Genomic DNA, 22116 nt, shown 5'->3' with positions numbered 1-22116 from the left:
TTACTAGCTCCAACAGGGCAGTAGAATGTGTTGTGTTACTAGCTCCAACAGGGCAGTAGAATGTCTTGTGTTACTAGATCCAACAGTACAGTAGAATGTGTTGTGTTACTAGCTCCAACAGGGCAGTAGAATGTCTTGTGTTACTAGCTCCAACAGGGCAGTAGAGTGTCTTGTGTTACTAGCTCCAACAGGGCAGTAGAATGTCTTATGTTACTAGCTCCAACAGTACAGTACATTTACATTTAACATTTACATTTAAGTCATTTAGCAGACGCTCTTATCCAGAGCGACTTACAAAGACATTCTGTTGTGTTACTAGCTCCAACAGGGCAGTAGAATGTCTTGTGTTACTAGCTCCAACAGTACAGTAGAATGTGTTGTGTTACTAGCTCCAACAGGGCAGTAGAATGTGTTGTGTTACTAGCTCCAACAGGGCAGTAGAATGTGTTGTGTTACTAGCTCCAACAGGGCAGTAGAATGTCTTGTGTTACTAGCTCCAACAGGGCAGTAGAATGTCTTGTGTTACTAGCTCCAACAGGGCAGTAGAATGTCTTGTGTTACTAGCTCCAACAGGGCAGTAGAATGTCTTGTGTTACTAGTTCCAACAGGGCAGTAGAATGTCTTCTGTTAATAGCTCCAACAGGACAGTAGAATGTCTTGTGTTACTAGTTCCAACAGGGCAGTAGAATGTCTTGTGTTACTAGCTCCAACAGGGCAGTAGAATGTCTTCTGTTACTAGCTCCAACAGTACAGTAGAATGTGTTGTGTTACTACCTCCAACAGGGCAGTAGAATGTGTTGTGTTACTAGCTCCAACAGGGCAGTAGAATGTCTTGTGTTAATAGCTCCAGCAGGGCAGTAGAATGTGTTGTGTTACTAGCTCCAACAGGGCAGTAGAATGTGTTGTGTTACTAGCTCCAACAGGGCAGTAGAATGTCTTGTGTTACTAGCTCCAACAGGGCAGTAGAATGTGTTGTGTTACTAGCTCCAACAGGGCAGTAGAATGTCTTGTGTTACTAGCTCCAACAGGGCAGTAGAATGTCTTGTGTTACTAGCTCCAACAGGGCAGTAGAATGTGTTGTGTTACTAGCTCCAACAGGGCAGTAGAATGTGTTGTGTTACTAGCTCCAACAGGGCAGTAGAATGTGTTGTGTTACTAGTTCCAACAGGGCAGTAGAATGTCTTGTGTTACTAGCTCCAACAGGGCAGTAGAGTGTGTTGTGTTACTAGCTCCAACAGGGCAGTAGAATGTCTTGTGTTACTAGCTCCAACAGGGCAGTAGAATGTCTTGTGTTACTAGCTCCAACAGGGCAGTAGAATGTCTTCTGTTACTAGCTCCAACAGTACAGTAGAATGTGTTGTGTTACTAGCTCCAACAGGGCAGTAGAATGTCTTGTGTTACTAGCTCCAACAGGGCAGTAGAGTGTGTTGTGTTACTAGCTCCAACAGGGCAGTAGAATGTCTTGTGTTACTAGCTCCAACAGGGCAGTAGAATGTCTTCTGTTACTAGCTCCAACAGGGCAGTAGAATGTGTTGTGTTACTAGCTCCAACAGGGCAGTAGAATGTCTTGTGTTACTAGTAACAGGGCAGTAGAATGTCTTGTGTTACTAGCTCCAACAGGGCAGTAGAATGTCTTCTGTTACAGGGCAGTAGAATGTCTTGTGTTACTAGCTCCAACAGGGCAGTAGAATGTGTTGTGTTACTAGCTCCAACAGGGCAGTAGAATGTCTTGTGTTACTAGCTCCAACAGGGCAGTAGAATGTGTTGTGTTACTAGCTCCAACAGGGCAGTAGAATGTCTTGTGTTACTAGCTCCAACAGGGCAGTAGAATGTCTTGTGTTACTAGCTCCAACAGGGCAGTAGAATGTCTTGTGTTACTAGCTCCAACAGGGCAGTAGAATGTCTTGTGTTACTAGCTCCAACAGGGCAGTAGAATGTCTTGTGTTACTAGCTCCAACAGGGCAGTAGAATGTCTTGTGTTACTAGCTCCAACAGGGCAGTAGAATGTCTTGTGTTACTAGCTCCAACAGGGCTTGTAGAATGTCTTGTGTTACTAGCTCCAACAGGGCAGTAGAATGTCTTCTGTTACTAGCTCCAACAATACAGTAGAATGTGTTGTGTTACTAGATCCAACAGGGCAGTAGAATGTGTTGTGTTACTAGCTCCAACAGGGCAGTAGAATGTCTTGTGTTACTAGCTCCAACAGGGCAGTAGAATGTCTTGTGTTACTAGTTCCAACAGGCCAGTAGAATGTCTTGTGTTACTAGCTCCAACAGGGCAGTAGAATGTCTTCTGTTACTAGCTCCAACAGTACAGTAGAATGTGTTGTGTTACTAGCTCTAACAGGGCAGTAGAATGTGTTGTGTTACTAGCTCCAACAGGGCAGTAGAATGTGTTGTGTTACTAGCCTCAACAGGGCAGTAGAATGTCTTGTGTTACTAGTTCCAACAGCGCAGTAGAATGTCTTGTGTTACTAGTTCCAACAGGGCAGTAGAATGTCTTGTGTTACTAGCTCCAACAGGAATGTGTTGTGTTACTCCAACAGGGCAGTAGAATGTGTTGTGTTACTAGTTCCAACAGGGCAGTAGAATGTCTTGTGTTACTAGCTCCAACAGGGCAGTAGAATGTATTGTGTTACTAGCTCCAACAGGGCAGTAGAATGTATTGTGTTACTAGTTCCAACAGGGCAGTAGAATGTCTTGTGTTACTAGCTCCAACAGGGCAGTAGAATGTCTTGTGTTACTAGTTCCAACAGGGCAGTAGAATGTCTTGTGTTACTAGCTCCAACAGGCAGTATAATGTCTTGTGTTACTAGCTCCAACAGGGCAGTAGAATGTGTTGTGTTACTAGCTCCAACAGGGCAGTAGAATGTCTTGTGTTACTAGATCCAACAGTACAGTAGAATGTGTTGTGTTACTAGCTCCAACAGGGCAGTAGAATGTCTTGTGTTACTAGCTCCAACAGGGCAGTAGAATGTCTTGTGTTACTAGCTCCAACAGGGCAGTAGAATGTCTTGTGTTACTAGCTCAACAGGGCAGTAGAATGTACATTTCCAACAGTTTACTCCAACAGGGCAGTAGAATGTCTTGTGTTCAACAGTACAGTAGAATTCTTCTGTTACTAGTCATTTAGAATGTCTTGTGTTACTAGCTCCAACAGGGCAGTCTTGTGTTACTAGCTCCAACAGAGTAGAATGTCTTGTGTTACTAGCTCCAACAGGGCAGTAGAATGTCTTGTGTTACTAGCTCCAACAGTAGAATGTCTTGTGTTACTAGCTCCAACAGGGCAGTAGAATGTCTTGTGTTACTAGCTCCAACAGGGCAGTAGAATGTCTTGTGTTACTAGCTCCAACAGTACAGTAGAATGTGTTGTGTTACTAGCTCCAACAGGGCAGTAGAATGTGTTGTGTTACTAGCTCCAACAGGGCAGTAGAATGTCTTGTGTTACTAGCTCCAACAGGGCAGTAGAATGTCTTGTGTTACTAGCTCCAACAGGGCAGTAGAATGTCTTGTGTTACTAGCTCCAACAGGGCAGTAGAATGTCTTGTGTTACTAGCTCCAACAGGGCAGTAGAATGTCTTGTGTTACTAGCTCCAACAGGGCAGTAGAATGTCTTGTGTTACTAGAATGTGTTGTGTTACTAGCTCTAACAGGGCAGTAGAATGTTGTTGCTGTTACTAGCTCCAACAGGGCAGTAGAATGTCTTGTGTTACTAGCTCCAACAGGGCAGTAGAATGTCTTGTGTTACTAGCTCCAACAGGGCAGTAGGGCAAGAATGTCTTGTGTTACTAGCTCCAACAGGGCAGTAGAATGTCTTGTGTTACTAGCTCCAACAGGGCAGTAGAATGTCTTGTGTTACTAGCTCCAACAGGGCAGTAGAATGTGTTGTGTTACTACAGGGCAGTAGAATGTCTTGTGTTACTAGTAGAATGTGTTTGTGTTACTAGCTCCAACAGGGCAGTAGAATGTGTTGTGTTACTAGCTCCAACAGGGCAGTAGAATGTCTTGTGTTACTAGCTCCAACAGTAGAATGTGTTGTGTTACTAGGCAGTAGAATGTGTTGTGTTACTAGCTCCAACAGGGCAGTAGAATGTGTTGTGTTACTAGCTCCAACAGGGCAGTAGAATGTCTTGTGTTACTAGCTCCAGGGCAGTAGAATGTCTTGTGTTACAGGGGCAGTAGAATGTCTTGTGTTACTAGCTCCAACAGGGCAGTAGAATGTCTTGTGTTACTAGCTCCAACAGGGCAGTAGAATGTCTTGTGTTACTAGCTCCAACAGGGCAGTAGAATGTGTTGTGTTACTAGCTAGAATGTGTTTGTGTTACTAGCTCCAACAGGGCAGTAGAATGTGTTGTGTTACTAGCTCCAACAGGGCAGGTCTTGTGTTACTAGTAGAATGTGTGTTGTGTTACTAGCTCCAACAGGGCAGTAGAATGTCTTGTGTTACTAGCTCCAACAGGGCAGTAGAGTGTGTTGTGTTACTAGCTCCAACAGGGCAGTAGAATGTCTTGTGTTACTAGCTCCAACAGGGCAGTAGAATGTCTTGTGTTACTAGCTCCAACAGGGCAGTAGAATGTCTTCTGTTACTAGCTCCAACAGTACAGTAGAATGTGTTGTGTTACTAGCTCCAACAGGGCAGTAGAATGTCTTGTGTTACTAGCTCCAACAGGGCACAGGGCAGTAGAATGTGTTGTGTTGTGTTACTAGCTCCAACAGGGCAGTAGAATGTCTTGTGTTACTAGCTCCAACAGGGCAGTAGAATGTCTTGTGTTACTAGCTCCAACAGGGCAGTAGAATGTCTTGTGTTACTAGCTCCAACAGGGCAGTAGAATGTGTTGTGTTACTAGCTCCAACAGGGCAGTAGAATGTCTTGTGTTACTAGCTCCAACAGGGCAGTAGAATGTCTTGTGTTACTAGCTCAACAGTAGAATGTGTTGTGTTACTAGTAGAGGGCAGTAGAATGTTGTGTTACTAGCTCAACAGGGCAGTAGAATGTGTTGTGTTACTAGCTCCAACAGGGCAGTAGAATGTCTTGTGTTACTAGCTCCAACAGGGCAGTAGAATGTCTTGTGTTACTAGCTCCAACAGGGCAGTAGAATGTCTTGTGTTACTAGCTCCAACAGGGCAGTAGAATGTCTTGTGTTACTAGCTCCAACAGGGCAGTAGAATGTCTTGTGTTACTAGCTCCAACAGGGCAGTAGAATGTCTTGTGTTACTAGCTCCAACAGGGCAGTAGAATGTCTTGTGTTACTAGCTCCAACAGGGCAGTAGAATGTCTTGTGTTACTAGCTCCAACAGGGCAGTAGAATGTCTTGTGTTACTAGCTCAACAGGGCAGTAGAATGTCTTGTGTTACTAGCTCCAACAGGGCAGTAGAATGTCTTGTGTTACTAGCTCCAACAGGGCAGTAGAATTGTGTTACTAGCTCCAACAGTCTTGTAGAATGTTGTTACTAGCTCCAACAGGGCAGTAGAATGTCTTGTGTTACTAGCTCCAACAGGGCAGTAGAATGTGTTGTGTTACTAGCTCCAACAGGGCAGTAGAATGTGTTGTGTTACTAGCTCCAACAGGGCAGTAGAATGTCTTGTGTTACTAGCTCCAACAGGGCAGTAGAATGTCTTGTGTTACTAGTTCCAACAGGGCAGTAGAATGTCTTGTGTTACTAGCTCCAACAGGGCAGTAGAATGTCTTGTGTTACTAGTTGTGTTACTAGCCAACAGGGCAGTAGAATGTCTTGTGTTACTAGCTCCAACAGGGCAGTAGAATGTCTTGTGTTACTAGCTCCAACAGGGCAGTAGAATGTGTTGTGTTACTAGCTCCAACAGGGCAGTAGAATGTGTTGTGTTACTAGCTCCAACAGGGCAGTAGAATGTCTTGTGTTACTAGCTCCAACAGGGCAGTAGAATGTCTTGTGTTACTAGCCCAACAGGTAGAATGTCTTGTGTTACTAGCTCCAACAGGGCAGTAGAATGTCTTGTGTTACTAGTTCCAACAGGGCAGTAGAATGTCTTGTGTTACTAGCTCCAACAGGGCAGTAGAATGTCTTGTGTTACTAGTTCCAACAGGGCAGTAGAATGTCTTGTGTTACTAGCTCCAACAGGGCAGTAGAATGTGTTGTGTTACTAGCTCCAACAGGGCAGTAGAATGTGTTGTGTTACTAGCTCCAACAGGGCAGTAGAATGTCTTGTGTTACTAGCTCCAACAGGGCAGTAGAATGTCTTGTGTTACTAGCTCCAACAGGGCAGTAGAATGTCTTGTGTTACTAGCTCCAACAGGGCAGTAGAATGTCTTGTGTTACTAGCTCCAACAGGGCAGTAGAATGTCTTGTGTTACTAGCTCCAACAGGGCAGTAGAATGTCTTGTGTTACTAGCTCCAACAGGGCAGTAGAATGTCTTGTGTTACTAGCTCCAACAGGGCAGTAGAATGTCTTCAGTTACTAGTTCCAACAGGGCAGTAGAATATGTTGTGTTACTAGCTCCAACAGGGCAGTAGAATGTGTTGTGTTACTAGCTCCAACAGGGCAGTAGAATGTCTTGTGTTACTAGCTCCAACAGGGCAGTAGAATGTCTTGTGTTACTAGCTCCAACAGGGCAGTAGAATGTCTTGTGTTACTAGCTCCAACAGGGCAGTAGAATGTCTAGCTCCAACAGGGCAGTAGAATTACTAGCTCCAACAGGGCAGTAGAATGTCTTCTGTTACTAGCTCCAACAGGGCAGTACAGTAGAATGTCTTGTGTTACTAGCTCCAACAGGGCAGTAGAATGTGTTGTGTTACTAGCTCCAACAGGGCAGTAGAATGTGTTGTGTTACTAGCTCCAACAGGGCAGTAGAATGTCTTGTGTTACTAGTTACAGTAGCTAGCTCAACAGGGCAGTAGAATGTCTTGTGTTACTAGCTCCAACAGGGCAGTAGAATGTCTTGTGTTAAGTAGATATCTTGTGTTACTAGCTCCAACAGGGCAGTAGAATGTCTTGTGTTACTAGCTCCAACAGGGCAGTAGAATGTCTTGTGTTACTAGCTCCAACAGGGCAGTAGAATGTCTTGTGTTACTAGCTCCAACAGGGCAGTAGAATGTCTTGTGTTACTAGCTCCAACAGCTCTAGCAACAGGGCAGTAGAATGTCTTGTGTTACTAGCTCCAACAGGGCAGTAGAATGTCTTGTGTTACTCTTGTGTTTGTGTTACTAGCTCCAACAGGGCAGTAGAATGTCTTGTGTTACTAGCTCCAACAGCTCCAACAGGGCAGTAGAATGTGTTGTGTTACTAGCTCCAGAGGGCAGTAGAATGTGTTGTGTTACTAGCTCCAACAGGCCCAACAGGGCAGTAGAATGTCTTGTGTTACTAGCTCCAACAGGGCAGTAGAATGTCTTGTGTTACTAGCTCCAACAGGGCAGTAGAATGTGTTGTGTTACTAGCTCCAACAGGGCAGTAGAATGTCTTGTGTTACTAGCTCCAACAGGGCAGTAGAATGTGTTGTGTTACTAGCTCCAACAGGGCAGTAGAATGTGTTGTGTTACTAGCTCCAACAGGGCAGTAGAATGTCTTGTGTTACTAGCTCCAACAGGGCAGTAGAATGTCTTGTGTTACTAGGGCAGTAGAATGTCTTGTGTTACTAGCTCCAACAGGGCAGTAGAATGTCTTGTGTTACTAGCTCCAACAGGGCAGTAGAATGTCTTGTGTTACTAGCTCCAACAGGGCAGTAGAATGTCTTCTGTTACTAGCTTACAGTAGAATGTGTTGTGTTACTAGCTCAACAGGGCAGTAGAATGTCTTGTGTTACTAGCTCCAACAGGGCAGTAGAATGTCTTGTGTTACTAGCTCCAACAGGGCAGTAGAATGTCTTGTGTTACTAGCTCCAACAGGGCAGTAGAATGTCTTGTGTTACTAGCTCCAACAGGGCAGTAGAATGTCTTGTGTTACTAGCTCCAACAGGGCAGTAGAATGTCTTGTGTTACTAGCTCCAACAGGGCAGTAGAATGTCTTGTGTTACTAGCTCCAACAGGGCAGTAGAATGTCTTGTGTTACTAGCTCCAACAGGGCAGTAGAATGTCTTGTGTTACTAGCTCCAACAGGGCAGTAGAATGTCTTGTGTTACTAGAATGTCTTGTGTTACTAGCTCCAACAGCTAGAACTAGTAACAGTAGAATGTGTTGTGTTACTAGCTCCAACAGGGCAGTAGAATGTCTTGTGTTACTAGCTCCAACAGTACAGTAGAATGTGTTGTGTTACTAGGGGCAGTAGAATGTCTTGTGTTACTAGCTCCAACAGGGCAGTAGAATGTCTTGTGTTACTAGCTCCAACAGGGCAGTAGAATGTCTTGTGTTACTAGCTCCAACAGTACTGTACAGGGCAGTAGAATGTCTTGTGTTACTATTTACATTTACTAGTCATTCTTACCAGAGCGACTTACAGTAGAATGTGTTGTGTTACTAGCTCAACAGGGCAGTAGAATGTCTTGTGTTACTAGCTCCAACAGGGCAGTAGAATGTCTTGTGTTACTAGCTCAACAGGGCAGTAGAATGTCTTGTGTTACTAGCTCCAACAGGGCAGTAGAATGTGTTGTGTTACTAGCTCCAACAGGGCAGTAGAATGTCTTGTGTTACTAGCTCCAACAGGGCAGTAGAATGTGTTGTGTTACTAGCTCCAACAGGGCAGTAGAATGTGTTGTGTTACTAGCTCCAACAGGGCAGTAGAATGTCTTGTGTTACTAGCTCCAACAGGGCAGTAGAATGTCTTGTGTTACTAGCTCCAACAGGGCAGTAGAATGTCTTGTGTTACTAGCTCCAACAGGGCAGTAGAATGTCTTGTGTTACTAGCTCCAACAGGGCAGTAGAATGTCTTGTGTTACTAGCTCCAACAGGGCAGTAGAATGTCTTCAGTTACTAGTTCCAACAGGGCAGTAGAATGTCTTGTTACTAGCTCCAACAGGGCAGTAGAATGTCTTGTGTTACTAGCTCCAACAGGGCAGTAGAATGTCTTGTGTTACTAGCTCCAACAGGGCAGTAGAATGTCTTGTGTTACTAGCTCCAACAGGGCAGTAGAATGTCTTGTGTTACAGGGCAGTAGAATGTCTTGTGTTACTAGCCAACAGGGCAGTAGAATGTCTTGTGTTACTAGCTCCAACAGGGCAGTAGAATGTCTTGTGTTACTAGCTCCAACAGGGCAGTAGAATGTCTTGTGTTACTAGCTCCAACAGGGCAGTAGAATGTGTTGTGTTACTAGCTCCAACAGGGCAGTAGAATGTGTTGTGTTACTAGCTCCAACAGGGCAGTAGAATGTCTTGTGTTACTAGCTCCAGCAGGGCAGTAGAATGTGTTGTGTTACTAGCTCCAACAGGGCAGTAGAATGTGTTGTGTTACTAGCTCCAACAGGGCAGTAGAATGTCTTGTGTTACTAGCTCCAACAGGGCAGTAGAATGTAGCTAACAGGGCAGTAGAATGTCTTCCAACAGGGCAGTAGAATGTCTTGTGTTACTAGCTCAACAGGGCAGTAGAATGTGTTGTGTTACTACTAGCTCCAACAGGGCAGTAGAATGTCTTGTGTTACTAGAGTAGAATGTCTTGTGTTACTAGTAGAATGTCTTGTGTTACTAGCTCCAACAGGGCAGTAGAATGTCTTGTTACTAGTTACTAGAATGTGTTGTGTTACTAGCTCAACAGGGCAGTAGAATGTCTTGTGTTACTAGTTCCAACAGGGCAGTAGAATGTCTTGTGTTACTAGCTCCAACAGGGCAGTAGAATGTCTTGTGTTACTAGCTCCAACAGGGCAGTAGAATGTCTTGTGTTACTAGCTCCAACAGGGCAGTAGAATGTCTTGTGTTACTAGCTCCAACAGGGCAGTAGAATGTCTTCTGTTACTAGCTCCAACAGGGCAGTAGAATGTGTTGTGTTACTAGCTCCAACAGGGCAGTAGAATGTCTTGTGTTACTAGCTCCAACAGGGCAGTAGAATGTGTTGTGTTACTAGCTCCAACAGGGCAGTAGAATGTCTTGTGTTACTAGCTCCAACAGGGCAGTAGAATGTCTTGTGTTACTAGCTCCAATAGAATGTGTTGTGTTACTAGCTCCAACAGGGCAGTAGAATGTCTTGTGTTACTAGCTTCCAACAGGGCAGTAGAATGTCTTGTGTTACTAGCTCCAACAGGGCAGTAGAATGTCTTGTGTTACTAGCTCCAACAGGGCAGTAGAATGTGTTGTGTTGCTAGCTCCAACAGGGCAGTAGAATGTCTTGTGTTACTAGCTCCAACAGGGCAGTAGAGTGTGTTGTGTTACTAGCTCCAACAGGGCAGTAGAATGTCTTGTTTACTAGCTCCAACAGGGCAGTAGAATGTAGAATGTCTTGTGTTACTAGCTCCAACAGGGCAGTAGAATGTCTTGTGTTACTAGCTCCAACAGGGCAGTAGAATGTCTTGTGTTACTAGCTCCAACAGGGCAGTAGAATGTCTTGTGTTACTAGCTCCAACAGGGCAGTAGAATGTCTTGTGTTACTAGCTCCAATACAGTCCAACAGTACAGTAGAATGTGTTGTGTTACTAGCTCCAACAGGGCAGTAGAATGTCTTGTGTTACTAGCTCCAACAGGGCAGTAGAATGTCTTGTGTTACTAGTTCCAACAGGGCAGTAGAATGTCTTGTGTTACTAGCTCCAACAGGGCAGTAGAATGTCTTGTGTTACTAGCTCCAACAGGGCAGTAGAATGTCTTGTGTTACTAGCTCCAACAGGGCAGTAGAATGTCTTGTGTTACTAGCTCCAACAGGGCAGTAGAATGTCTTGTGTTACTAGCTCCAACAGGGCAGTAGAATGTGTTGTGTTACTAGTCCAACAGGGCAGTAGAATGTGTTGTGTTACTAGCTCCAACAGGGCAGTAGAATGTCTTGTGTTACTAGCTCCAACAGGGCAGTAGAATGTCTTGTGTTACTAGCTCCAACAGGGCAGTAGAATGTCTTGTGTTACTAGCTCCAACAGTACAGTAGAATGTGTTGTGTTACTAGCTCCAACAGGGCAGTAGAATGTGTTGTGTTACTAGCTCCAACAGGGCAGTAGAATGTCTTGTGTTACTAGCTCCAACAGGGCAGTAGAATGTGTTGTGTTACTAGCTCCAACAGGGCAGTAGAATGTCTTGTGTTACTAGCTCCAACAGGGCAGTAGAATGTCTTGTGTTACTAGCTCCAACAGGGCAGTAGAATGTCTTGTGTTACTAGCTCCAACAGTAGGTGTTGTGTTACTAGCTAACAGGGCAGTATAATGTGTTGTGTTATAGCTCCAACAGGGCAGTAGAATGTGTTGTGTTACTAGCTCCAGGGCAGTAGAATGTCTTGTGTTACTAGCTCCAACAGGGCAGTAGAATGTCTTGTGTTACTAGCTCCAACAGGGCAGTAGAATGTCTTGTGTTACTAGCTCCAACAGGGCAGTAGAATGTCTTGTGTTACTAGCTCCAACAGGGCAGTAGAATGTCTTGTGTTACTAGCTCCAACAGGGCAGTAGAATGTCTTGTGTTACTAGCTCCAACAGGGCAGTAGAATGTGTTGTGTTACTAGGGCAGTAGAATGTCTTGTGTTACTAGCCAACAGGGCAGTAGAATGTCTTGTGTTACTAGCTCCAACAGGGCAGTAGAATGTCTTGTGTTACTAGCTCCAACAGGGCAGTAGAATGTCTTGTGTTACTAGCTCCAACAGGGCAGTAGAATGTCTTGTGTTACTAGTTCCAACAGGGCAGTAGAATGTCTTGTGTTACTAGCTCCAACAGGGCAGTAGAATGTCTTGTGTTACTAGCTCCAACAGGGCAGTAGAATGTGTTGTGTTACTAGCTCCAACAGTAAGGGCAGTAGAATGTCTTGTGTTACTAGCTCCAACAGGGCAGTAGAATGTGTTGTGTTACTAGCTCCAACAGGGCAGTAGAATGTCTTGTGTTACTAGCTCCAACAGGGCAGTAGAATGTCTTGTGTTACTAGCTCCAACAGGGCAGTAGAATGTCTTGTGTTACTAGCTCAACAGGGCAGTAGAATGTCTTGTGTTACTAGCTCCAACAGGGCAGTAGAATGTCTTGTGTTACTAGCTCCAACAGGGCAGTAGAATGTGTTGTGTTACTAGCTCCAACAGGGCAGTAGAATGTGTTGTGTTACTAGCTCCAGGGCAGTAGAATGTCTTGTGTTACTAGCTCCAACAGGGCAGTAGAATGTCTTGTGTTACTAGCTCCAACAGGGCAGTAGAATGTGTTGTGTTACTAGCTCCAACAGGGCAGTAGAATGTCTTGTGTTACTAGCTCCAACAGGGCAGTAGAATGTCTTGTGTTACTAGCTCCAGCAGTAGAATGTGTTGTGTTACTAGCTCAACAGGGCAGTAGAATGTGTTGTGTTACTAGCTCCAACAGGGCAGTAGAATGTCTTGTGTTACTAGCTCCAACAGGGCAGTAGAATGTCTTGTGTTACTAGCTCCAACAGGGCAGTAGAATGTCTTGTGTTACTAGCTCCAACAGGGCAGTAGAATGTCTTGTGTTACTAGCTCCAACAGGGCAGTAGAATGTCTTGTGTTACTAGCTCCAACAGGGCAGTAGAATGTCTTGTGTTACTAGCTCCAACAGGGCAGTAGAATGTGTTCTGTTACTAGTTACAGTAGAATGTGTTGTGTTACTAGCTCCAACAGGGCAGTAGAATGTCTTGTGTTACTAGCTCCAACAGGGCAGTAGAATGTCTTGTGTTACTAGCTCCAACAGGGCAGTAGAATGTCTTGTGTTACTAGCTCCAACAGGGCAGTAGAATGTCTTGTGTTACTAGCTCCAACAGGGCAGTAGAATGTCTTGTGTTACTAGCTCCAGGGCAGTAGAATGTGTTGTGTTGCTAGCTCCAACAGGGCAGTAGTGTCAGCTCCAACAGGGCAGTAGAATGTGTTGTGTTACTAGCTCCAACAGGGCAGTAGAATGTCTTGTGTTACTAGCTCCAACAGGGCAGTAGAATGTCTTGTGTTACTAGTTCCAACAGGGCAGTAGAATGTCTTGTGTTACTAGCTCCAACAGGGCAGTAGAATGTCTTGTGTTACTAGTTCCAACAGGGCAGTAGAATGTCTTGTGTTACTAGCTCCAACAGGGCAGTAGAATGTCTTGTGTTACTAGCTCCAACAGGGCAGGAGAATGTGTTGTGTTACTAGCTCCAACAGGGCAGTAGAATGTCTTGTGTTACTAGTTCCAACAGGGCAGTATAATGTCTTGGGTTTTTTTACGTTGAGGGAGAGGTTATTTTCCTGGCACCACTCTGCCAGGGCTCTAACCTCCTCCCAGTTGGCTGTCTCATCGTTGTTAATAATCAGGCCTACCACTGTCGTGTCGTCAACAAACGTGATGGTTGAGTTGGAGTCATGCGTAGCCTCGCAGTCATGGGTGAACAGGGACTACAGTAGAGGGCTGAGCGCACAACCCTGGGGGAGCCCCGTATTGAAGATCAGCATAGTGGACGTGTTGCCTACCCTCACCCACCTGGGGTTGGCCTGGCAGGAAGTCTTGAAACCAGTTGTACAGGGAGTTCAGGCCCTGAAGGTGATATGGTCCTTGACCATTCTCTCAATGCATTTCATGATTACAGAGGTTTCTGTTACCTTATCTTGCTTGGGTACAGAGACAATGGTGGACTTCTTCAACCAAGTGGGGACAACAGACTACGATAGGGAGAGGTTGAATATGTCCGGAAACATTACAGCCAACTGGTCTGCGCATGCTCTTGGTATGCTGTCTTGGACAGCAGCCTTGCGATTGTTAACAAGTTTGAAAGTACTACTCATGCTGGCTACAGAGATATGGAGCCCACAGTTCATGTGAATGGCGGGGGCCCAGAGATATGGAGCCCACAGTTCATGTGAATGGCGGGGGCCCAGAGATATGGAGCCCACAGTTCATGTGAATGGCGGGGGCCCAGAGATATGGAGCCCACAGTTCATGTGAATGGCGGGGGCCCAGAGATATGGAGCCCACAGTTCATGTGAATGGCGGGGGCCCAGAGATATGGAGCCCACAGTTCATGTGAGTGGCAGGGGGCCAGAGATATGGAGCCCACAGTTCATGTGAGTGGCGGGGGCCCAGAGATATGGAGCCCACAGTTCATGTGAATGGCAGGGGCCCACGACAACGGCTCTGTGTGGTTTTCCTCGAAGCGAGCGAAAAAGGTGTTTATTTTGTCTGGGAGTGAGTGTCTGCGACGTAGCTGGTTTTCCCTTTATAATCCGTGATTGTCTGCTATCTGTGTCTCGTGTTTGAGCCGTTGAATAGTGACTCCACTTTGTCCTTGTAATGTCTTTTTGCCTCTTTGATTGACTTGTGTCCCCAGTCACCCTACCAGGGTTAAATGCGGTGGTTCGGGGAAGAAGGAGAGTTTGTGTCGTCAAAGTCAAATTCTTTCAAATACTTTAGTTGTGCTTTATTTCAATTGCCCGGTAAAATTAAGTCAAAACATAACAGTGTGTACAGTATGTATCTCCTTTAAATGTACAGTAACATCATCCACTGAGTTGTATGTTGAGCCTAATGTGACGAGCTTCTCTCACCCCTATAGGCTGACCCATGGAATCACCACGTGTGGAAAGTCAACAATGGGACACCCACCAAGAAAAGAGCCATCGGCTTCAAGAAACTGGCCAAGTGAGTACAGAGATAGAGAGGTCCTTTCATTAGGCCTTAGGGCAACATTATGCTTCACCTAGATTGGGGTTAGAGTTCTCCATTGCAGTCCTGCTTGCTGTTTATGTATACTGAAGTACACACTTTAAGTGCACACTTGTTTCCTAATCCTCCATTTGGCACTGATAAAGAACTGCTAGTAAATACAGCTCGTTGATGATAGTATAGAACTACTACTAAATACAGCGTGTTAATGATAGTATAGAACTACTACTAAATACAGCGTGTTAATGATTTTATAGAACTACTACTAAATACAGCATGTTAATGATATTATAGAACTACTACTAAATACAGCGTGTTAATGATATTATAGAACTACTACTAAATACAGCGTGTTAATGATATTATAGAACTACTACTAAATACAGTGTGTTAATGATATTATAGAACTACTACTACAGCTTGTTAATGATATTATAGAACTATTACTAAATACAGCGTGTTAATGATTTTATAGAACTACTACTACAGCGTGTTAATGATATTATAGAACTACTGCTAAATACAGCGTGTTAATGATATTATAGAACTACTACTACAGCGTGTTAATGATATTAAAGAACTACTACTAAATGATATTATAGAACTACTACTAAATACAGCGTGTTAATGATATTATAGAACTACTACTAAATACAGCGTGTTAATGATATTATAGAACTACTACTAAATACAGCGTGTTAATGATATTATAGAACTACTACTAAATACAGCGTGTTAATGATATTATAGAACTACTACTACAGCGTGTTAATGATATTATAGAACTACTACTACAGCGTGTTAATGATATTATAGAACTACTACTACAGCGTGTTAATGATATTATAGAACTACTACTACAGCGTGTTAATGATATTATAGAACTACTACTACAGCGTGTTAATGATATTATAGAACTACTACTAAATACAGCGTGTTAATGATATTATAGAACTACTACTAAATACAGCGTGTTAATGATATTATAGAACTACTACTACAGCGTGTTAATGATATTATAGAACTACTACTAAATACAGCGTGTTAATGATATTATAGAACTACTACTGTTAATGATATTATAGAACTACTACTACAGCGTGTTAATGATATTATAGAACTACTACTACAGCGTGTTAATGATATTATAGAACTACTACTAAATACAGCGTGTTAATGATATTATAGAACTACTACTACAGCGTGTTAATGATATTATAGAACTACTACTAAATACAGCGTGTTAATGATATTATAGAACTACTACTACAGCGTGTTAATGATATTATAGAACTACTACTAAATACAGCGTGTTAATGATATTATAGAACTACTACTACAGCGTGTTAATGATATTATAGAACTACTACTACAGCGTGTTAATGATATTATAGAACTACTACTACAGCGTGTTAATGATATTATAGAACTACTACTACAGCGTGTTAATGATATTATAGAACTACTACTAAATACAGCGTGTTAATGATATTATAGAACTACTACTACAGCATGTTAATGATATTATAGAACTACTACTACAGCGTGTTAATGATATTATAGAACTACTACTACAGCATGTTAATGATATTATAGAACTACTACTACAGCATGTTAATGATATTATAGAACTACTACTACAGCGTGTTAATGATATTATAGAACTACTACTAAATACAGCGTGTTAATGATATTATAGAACTACTACTAAGCGTGTTAATGATATTATAGAACTACTACTACAGCGTGTTAATGATATTATAGAACTACTACTAAATACTACTACTACAGCGTGTTAATGATATTATAGAACTACTACTAAATACAGCGTGTTAATGATATTATAGAACTACTACTACAGCGTGTTAATGATATTATAGAACTACTACTACAGCATGTTAATGATATTATAGAACTACTACTACAGCGTGTTAATGATATTATAGAAATGATATTATAGAACTACTACTACAGCGTGTTAATGATATTATAGAACTACTACTAAATACAGCGTGTTAATGATATTATAGAACTACTACTACAGCGTGTTAATGATATTATAGAACTACTACTACAGCGTGTTAATGATATTATAGAACTACTACTACAGCGTGTTAATGATATTATACTAACTACTGTTAATGATATTATAGAACTACTACTACAGCGTGTTAATGATATTATAGAACTACTACTACAGCGTGTTAATGATATTATAGAACTACTACTACAGCATGTTAATGATATTATAGAACTACTACTACAGCGTGTTAATGATATTATAGAACTACTACTACAGCGTGTTAATGATATTATAGAACTACTACTAAATACAGCGTGTTAATGATATTATAGAACTACTACTACAGCGTGTTAATGATATTATAGAACTACTACTAAATAACTACTACTACAGCGTGTTAATTAGAACTACTACTACAGCATGTTAATGATATTATAGAACTACTACTAATGATATTATAGAACAGCATGTTAATGATATTATAGAACTACTACTAAATACAGCGTGTTAATGATATTATAGAACTACTACTAAATACAGCGTGTTAATGATATTATAGAACTACTACTAAACTACTATACAGCTGTTAATGATATTATAGAACTACTACTACAGCGTGTTAATGATATTATAGAACTACTACTACAGCGTGTTAATGATATTATAGAACTACTACTACAGCGTGTTAATGATATTATAGAACTACTACTACAGCATGTTAATGATATTATAGAACTACTACTAAATACAGCGTGTTAATGATATTATAGAACTACTACTACAGCGTGTTAATGATATTATAGAACTACTACTACAGCGTGTTAATGATATTATAGAACTACTAAATACAGTTAATGATATTATAGAACTACTACTACAGCAGTGTTAATGATATTATAGAACTACTACTACAGCGTGTTAATGATATTATAGAACTACTACTACAGCATGTTAATGATATTATAGAACTACTACTAAATACAGCGTGTTAATGATATTATAGAACTACTACTAAAATGATATTATAGAACTACTACTAAAGCGTGTTAATGATATTATAGAACTACTACTACAGCATGTTAATGATATTATAGAACTACTACTAAATACAGCGTGTTAATGATATTATAGAACTACTACTACAGCGTGTTAATGATATTATAGAACTACTACTAAATACAGCGTGTTAATGATATTATAGAACTACTACTACAGCGTGTTAATGATATTATAGAACTACTACTACAATATATTATAGAACTACTACTACAGTGTTAATGATATTATAGAACTACTACTAAATACTACTACTACAGCGTGTTAATGATATTATAGAACTACTACTACAGCGTGTTAATGATATTATAGAACTACTACTACAGCGTGTTAATGATATTATAGAACTACTACTACAGCGTGTTAATGATATTATAGAACTACTACTACAGCGTGTTAATGATATTATAGAACTACTACTAAATACAGCGTGTTAATGATATTATAGAACTACTACTACAGCGTGTTAATGATATTATAGAACTACTACTAAATACAGCGTGTTAATGATATTATAGAACTACTACTACAGCGTGTTAATGATATTATAGAACTACTACTACAGCGTGTTAATGATATTATAGAACTACTACTACAGCGTGTTAATGATATTATAGAACTACTACTACAGCATGTTAATGATATTATAGAACTACTACTACAGCATGTTAATGATATTAATGATATTATAGAACTACTACTACAGCATGTTAATGATATTATAGAACTACTACTAAAATATAGCGTGTTAATGATATTATAGAACTACTACTACAGCGTGTTAATGATATTATAGAACTACTACTAAGCGTGTTAATGATATTATAGAACTACTACTAAATACAGCGTGTTAATGATATTATAGAACTACTACTACAGCGTGTTAATGATATTATAGAACTACTACTAAATACAGCGTGTTAATGATATTATAGAACTACTACTAAATACAGCGTGTTAATGATATTATAGAACTACTACTAAATACAGCGTGTTAATGATATTATAGAACTACTACTACAGCTACTACTACAGCGTGTTAATGATATTATAGAACTACTACTATGTTAATGATATTATAGAACTACTACTACAGCGAACTACTACTACAGTTAATGATATTATAGAACTACTACTACAGCGTGTTAATGATATTATAGAACTACTACTACAGCATGTTAATGATATTATAGAACTACTACTAAATACAGCGTGTTAATGATATTATAGAACTACTACTACAGCGTGTTAATGATATTATAGAACTACTACTAAATACAGCGTGTTAATGATATTATAGAACTACTACAGCGTGTTAATGATATTATAGAACTACTACTACAGCGTGTTAATGATATTATAGAACTACTACTACAGCGTGTTAATGATATTATAGAACTACTACTACAGCATGTTAATGATATTATAGAACTACTACTACAGCGTGTTAATGATATTATAGAACTACTACTACAGCATGTTAATGATATTATAGAACTACTACTACAGCATGTTAATGATATTATAGAACTACTACTACAGTTAATGATATTATAGAACTACTACTAAAGCAGCGTGTTAATGATATTATAGAACTACTACTACAATACAGCGCGTGTTAATGATATTATAGAACTACTACTACAGCGTGTTAATGATATTATAGAACTACTACTACAGCGTGTTAATGATATTATAGAACTACTACTACAGCATGTTAATGATATTATAGAACTACTACTACAGCGTGTTAATGATATTATAGAACTACTACTAAATACAGCGTGTTAATGATATTATAGAACTACTACTACAGCGTGTTAATGATATTATAGAACTACTACTAAATACAGCGTGTTAATGATATTATAGAACTACTACTACAGCTACTACTGTTAATGATATTATAGAACTACTACTACAGCGTGTTAATGATATTATAGAACTACTACTACAGCATGTTAATGATATTATAGAACTACTACTACAGCGTGTTAATGATATTATAGAACTACTACTACAGCGTGTTAATGATATTATAGAACTACTACTACAGCGTGTTAATGATATTATAGAACTACTACTACACTATGATATTATAGAACTACTACTACAGCGTGTTAATGATATTATAGAACTACTACTACAGCGTGTTAATGATATTATAGAACTACTACTAAATATTATAGAACTACTACTACAGTTAATGATATTATAGAACTACTACTACAGCGTGTTAATGATATTATAGAACTACTACTAAATACAGCATGTGTATTATAGAACTACTACTACAGATATATTATAGAACTACTACTACAGCGTGTTAATGATATTATAGAACTACTACTACAGCGTGTTAATGATATTATAGAACTACTACTACAGCGTGTTAATGATATTATAGAACTACTACTACAGCGTGTTAATGATATTATAGAACTACTACTACAGCGTGTTAATGATATTATAGAACTACTACTACAGCGTGTTAATGATATTATAGAACTACTACTACAGCGTGTTAATGATATTATAGAACTACTACTACAGCAATGTTAATGATATTATTAGAACTACTACTACAGCGTGTTAATGATATTATAGAACTACTACTACAGCATGTTAATGATATTATAGAACTACTACTACAGCGTGTTAATGATATTATAGAACTACTACTACAGCATGTTAATGATATTATAGAACTACTACTACAGCGTGTTAATGATATTATAGAACTACTACTACAGCGTGTTAATGATATTATAGAACTACTACTACAGCGTGTTAATGATATTATAGAACTACTACTACAGCGTGTTAATGATATTATAGAACTACTACTACAGCGTGTTAATGATATTATAGAACTACTACTACAGCATGTTAATGATATTATAGAACTACTACTACAGCATGTTAATGATATTATAGAACTACTACTACAGCATGTTAATGATATTATAGAACTACTACTACAGCGTGTTAATGATATTATAGAACTACTACTACAGCGTGTTAATGATATTATAGAACTACTACAGCGTGTTAATGATATTATAGAACTACTACTACAGCGTGTTAATGATATTATAGAACTACTACTACAGCGTGTTAATGATATTATAGAACTACTACTACAGCGTGTTAATGATATTATAGAACTACTACTACAGCGTGTTAATGATATTATAGAACTACTACTACAGCGTGTTAATGATATTATAGAACTACTACTAAATACAGCATGTTAATGATATTATAGAACTACTACTAAATACAGCGTGTTAATGATATTATAGAACTACTACTACAGCGTGTTAATGATATTATAGAACTACTACTAAATACAGCGTGTTAATGATATTATAGAACTACTACTACAGCATGTTAATGATATTATAGAACTACTACTACAGCGTGTTAATGATATTATAGAACTACTACTACAGCATGTTAATGATATTATAGAACTACTATACAGCGTATAATGATATTATAACTACTACTAAATACAGCGTGTTAATGATATTATAGAACTACTACTACAGCGTGTTAATGATATTATAGAACTACTACTACAGCGTGTTAATGATATTATAGAACTACTACTACAGCGTGTTAATGATATTATAGAACTACTACTACAGCGTGTTAATGATATTATAGAACTACTACTACAGCATGTTAATGATATTATAGAACTACTACTACAGCATGTTAATGATATTATAGAACTACTACTACAGCGTGTTAATGATATTATAGAACTACTACTACAGCGTGTTAATGATATTATAGAACTACTACTACAGCGTGTTAATGATATTATAGAACTACTACTACAGCGTGTTAATGATATTATAGAACTACTACTACTACTATATTATAGAACTACAGCGTGTTAATGATATTATAGAACTACTACTACAGCGTGTTAATGATATTATAGAACTACTACTAAATACAGCGTGTTAATGATATTATAGAACTACTACTACAGCGTGTTAATGATATTATAGAACTACTACTACAGCGTGTTAATGATATTATAGAACTACTACTACAGCGTGTTAATGATATTATAGAACTACTACTACAGCGTGTTAATGATATTATAGAACTACTACTACAGCGTGTTAATGATATTATAGAACTACTACTACAGCGTGTTAATGATATTATAGAACTACTACTACAGCGTGTTAATGATATTATAGAACTACTACTACAGCGTGTTAATGATATTATAGAACTACTACTACAGCGTGTTAATGATATTATAGAACTACTACTACAGCGTGTTAATGATATTATAGAACTACTACTAAATACAGCGTGTTAATGATATTATAGAACTACTACTACAGCGTGTTAATGATATTATAGAACTA

The 22116-nt window shown here is 39.6% G+C and overlaps 1 protein-coding gene across 1 annotated transcript in view; it reads left to right on the top strand.

Moving 5' to 3' along the window:
* The window catches only part of LOC115140342 (nitric oxide synthase 1-like), a 143239-nt gene that overhangs the window by 84305 nt on the left and 36818 nt on the right, over positions 1-22116 (top strand). The window contains exon 12 of the mRNA XM_065026819.1: positions 14531-14616. Within this exon, the coding sequence (XP_064882891.1) occupies positions 14531-14616 (86 nt within the window). The remainder of the gene's footprint in view (positions 1-14530; positions 14617-22116) is intronic.

This window comes from Oncorhynchus nerka, linkage group LG13 (genome assembly GCF_034236695.1).
Source record: "Oncorhynchus nerka isolate Pitt River linkage group LG13, Oner_Uvic_2.0, whole genome shotgun sequence".
NCBI classification, from domain to species: domain Eukaryota; kingdom Metazoa; phylum Chordata; class Actinopteri; order Salmoniformes; family Salmonidae; genus Oncorhynchus; species Oncorhynchus nerka.
This window is presented reverse-complemented; position numbering and strand designations above follow the sequence as displayed.